The sequence below is a fragment of the Nansenia antarctica genome (assembly GCF_963989245.1).
Source record: "Nansenia antarctica genome assembly, contig: SUPER_7_unloc_1, whole genome shotgun sequence".
Taxonomy (NCBI): domain Eukaryota; kingdom Metazoa; phylum Chordata; class Actinopteri; order Argentiniformes; family Microstomatidae; genus Nansenia; species Nansenia antarctica.
The window spans coordinates 308,328-312,471 of NW_027663473.1; the positions used below are offsets into that span (position 1 = coordinate 308,328).

At 45.5% G+C, this 4,144-nt stretch overlaps 1 protein-coding gene across 2 annotated transcripts in view; it reads right to left on the minus strand.

Moving 5' to 3' along the window:
* prkaa2 (protein kinase, AMP-activated, alpha 2 catalytic subunit) overlaps positions 1-3,863 on the minus strand; it is a gene marked incomplete at both ends in the record, with an annotated part of 14,879 nt that extends 11,016 nt beyond the window's left edge. For both annotated transcript variants that reach the window (XM_080550710.1, XM_080550709.1), the window contains one exon: positions 3,764-3,863. In XM_080550710.1, the coding sequence (XP_080406836.1) occupies positions 3,764-3,863 (100 nt within the window). The remainder of the gene's footprint in view (positions 1-3,763) is intronic.
* Between the last annotated feature and the right edge of the window lie 281 nt (positions 3,864-4,144).

Below are 4,144 nucleotides of genomic sequence, written 5' to 3' on the forward strand. Positions count from 1 at the left end.
ATGCATGATGCCAATGCCTGCAGAGAAGAGAGAGAGAAAGAAAGTGAGTGAGTGAGTGACAAACAGACAGACAGTGAGTGAGTGAGTGAGTGAGTGAGTGACAGACAGAGAGAGAGACAGCTGTTGGTAGCTTTTATGCAAATCGTTTCCGTAAATCCTGGTGACCGTTTATTTGTTCATTAGCAAGGATCCCCATAAGCTGACGCCCAGACGACAGCTAGTCTTCCTGGTACTACCTTCCAGGGACACACACCAGGAAACACATGTTTGCTGAGTCTAGTCTAACACTGGAAACATTTAGGGCCGGTTTCACAGACAAGGCTTAAGCCTAATCCTAGACTAAAAAACATCTTCAATGGAGATTTTACATTGAAAGTGTGATTTAGTCCAGGACTAGGCTTAAGCCTTGTCTCTGAAACCGGCCCGTAGTCTAGTCTAGCACTGGAAACATACATCAGCACTGGAAACAACAGTAGCTAATACATTGATGATGGGGATATTATGGAAAATCTGTCATTGGAGGAGGGAACTGACAGGTCAGTGGATAGGGTCAGTGGTTAGGCTACATGGTCATGGTGTGGTAGTGGAGCACGGCGCTGGCCTTGGTCGGCTCATAACAACATTGTTCTGATAAGATGTCTGTGTCAAAGTGTGTGCAAGAAACACACAGTCGCCCCTCCTGACAGGCCTGTAAGGACAGTCTGTGCTGACGGGTCAAACTAAATAACCTGTTTAGTCTCTCCTGAGTTGCCAAGGACGGACACACGCTTTCTACCCGTTTGGGCCGACGGAGGAGGAAGGAGAGGGGTAATGTGCATAATGAGGCATAAGATATACTCAGCTGAGCGTTATAATCGGAGGTCTGCGTGCAAGAGAGAAGCTTTCTGAACCAGGACCACCGAGCGGTGTTGGCTGTATAGTAGAATAATAATAATGTCGAATGAAGTGGCCTTACGTTATCCTATGACAGCCTACCCGCTATTGGAAACACTAGAGTCATAGTGGCACTGGGCTTTTTGGTCATTATCAGGTCCCTCGAAACATGTCGAAACAAGTTTCCTCGGCGCAGTTTGAATCATTTATTTCTCACGCCACATACACACACACGCACGCACACACACACACGCGCGCACACACACACAGACACACACACACACACACACACACACACACACACGCATGCTGCGTGACCTTGTGGGACGGCGACGCCCCTTTTGCGTTTCCAAACACAGTACATGTGTGTTTGAGGTGTTGATAAAGAATAGTTACTGTGTCATTAAAGGGATTTGATTGATTGATTGAAAACTTTATTAGAAGATTTGCAGAAGTAGGTACATGAAAGTACATATTACATACAAGGTCAACTAACAGGATAAAAACCCAAGAAAGCCACTGGCTTATTTCAATTGGGGTCCTTGATTCTCAATTCATCGTTACATGTAAGACAGACAAAAAAGCTAGTACTATCTACAAGATAATACAGACAAAAAAACTAGTACTATCTACAAGATAATACAGACAAATAACTATTACTATCTACAAGATAAACACACATCCATCATGGGAAGAACAATACAACAAAACATAAGGTATGTACAGCGGGTAGGACAGGTGGGGACATACACCACAGGTGGGGGCGGGGGACAAAACACCAAGTATGTACAGTGGGTAGTTCGGGTCTTTTAATCTGATTTTTGATTTAGAGGGTCCAGTTACGGATTGCAGCCTCCTGTAAATGTTTTTTGAGAGTGGTTTTGAAGGTGGGCAGTGTTTTGCACTCCTTTAAGATTATAGTAAGGGCGTTCCACATTTTTACTGCATAGTTTGCAAACGAGTTTAACCCCTTGTTTGTGGTGCAACGCGGTTGAACGTGGTTCGTGGAGCTTCCTCTGGTGTTGTATGTGTGGACGTTGTTCACTTTTTGGAAGTATGTTGACAGGTACTTGGGTGTCTTTGTGGTGTAGCGTATCTTGAAGACCAGGCCCAGTGCAAGCTGCTGCACTCTGTCAACTACTCGTAGCCAATCAAGGCTCAAAAAATGAGCAGCGGTTAGATGTGTCCTAGGGTTGAGACCTAGCAGAAGCCTAACCAGTTTATTTTGGGCTGTCTGGAGTCTTGTTTTATGGGCCTTTGTGGTTCTATAGTACCATGATGTTACGGCATAGTCGAAGTGACATTGAATGAGAGCTCCTGATAGGGTCCTCAGTGTGTTTTTACTGACAAGTGAGGATATCCTGTACAAGAATCTAGTTCTATGGTTAACTTTTTTGATTACTTTTGCTGCCATTTTATCTCCGGAAAGATTTGCCTCTAAGATGGAGCCCAGGTATGTAATATCCTCTTTTCTTGTGATATTAATGTTACCCACTTTTATTTTAAAATTTTCAGCCTTTCTGAGTTTAGATGGGGATCCGTATAGGATGGTTTCAGTTTTACCTAGGTGTATTGATAGTTTATTGTCAGCTAGCCAGATGCAGATTCTACTCAGTTCAGTGCTTAGCGCTTTTTCCACCTGCAATATGTCCCTGTCAGAGACCAGCAGAGCCGAGTCATCCGCGAACAGGAATAAATTGCAATCACATGCTGATGACATGTCATTCACATATATTAGGAACAGTAAAGGTCCCAAAATGCTTCCTTGTGGAACGCCGCAGGTCACTGGGAGGGGGGGGGACAGTGTTCCGTTCACACTAACCACCTGTTCCCTCCCCTCTAAGTAGGATTGCATCCAGCTCACCGATGTTCTATCGAACCCTATTGCTTTCAGTTTATCTAACAATATGTGGTGATCTACTGTGTCGAAGGCCTTCTGGAGGTCCAGCATGACCATGCCGCAGTACTTGCCCGAGTCCACCTCATGGTTGATGTGGTCGTTCAAATAGAGAAGGCATGTGTCAGTGGAATGGGATGTTCTGAATCCTGATTGAAATTCATACATCAGCTTTTTTTCGGTAAGGTACCTATCGACCTGTTCATAAACTATTTTTTCCATAAGTTTCGAGATGGAATTAAGAATAGAAACAGGTCGGTAGTTGCCTGGGTCTACTGGGACCGACAATGTCACTACATTGTCGTAGACGGACGGGTAGCAGCCAGGGACAGAGGCAGTGGTCAGCTCTCTACATAGGAGCTGCGTATTGATGGGGTTTCCATCAGCTGTTGTTATTCTCTAAGCATGTGAGTTCTGCGTTTCTCTTAACACACCATACGTTTTGAAATTGATTGAAAACTTTATTAGAAGATTTGCAGAAGTAGGTACATGAAAGTACATATTACATACAAGGTCAACTAACAGGATAAAAACCCAAGAAAGCCACTGGCTTATTTCAATTGGGGTCCTTGATTCTCACGTGTTATCGTTTACGACTAGTTAACGACTAGACCTCGTCCAAAGTAGTGTCAATCTCTGATTAGGGCAATGTTGTGGCCTATCTACTACCACCCAGCTCCTATTGTTCCCCGGGGTGATTACAGAGCCATTAACACGATAACGACGCCAGCAGGACCGACAAGTGTTGAAAAGAATTCGCCTTTCAAACCAAAGAGATTCTCCAACACATGTTACGTGTCAATAACAACCACCGTGTGTAGCTACGTATCCCCTACTACGCACAATGCGTAACGTGACCCGCCGGCCAAGTTGAACACTCACGTAGGGATAGGTAAAAAGCGTTACCGTAAGCCTACTACCGAATCCCGTACAACAACCGTTCACGGTGCACACAACAGCAGATACATATAATAGTCTGAAACATGACTCAACTCTTCACTTTGCCGAAGGTCCCGACGCCGAGCGTGTCGCCCAGGATGTAATGTCCGATCTTCACCCTGCCTTCGTGCTTCTGCTGCTGTCGTTCTGCCATCGTTCGTTCTTCTTCACCGTTACCGGGAACGGTCAGCTCCGGCTCGAGCTCTCTCCCGGGGGCTGCTCCGGTATGCACGGTCTGGGCAGCCCCGCCTACCCCGCGCGCGCACACACGCACGCACACACGCACACACACACACACACACACACACACACACACACACACACACACACACACACACACGGCGCGATATGGATATACGCGATATTAATATTTAAAACATATATACACATATATAGGCTACGCGGTGCCCTTGAGCCCACTGACCTAGATCAAAT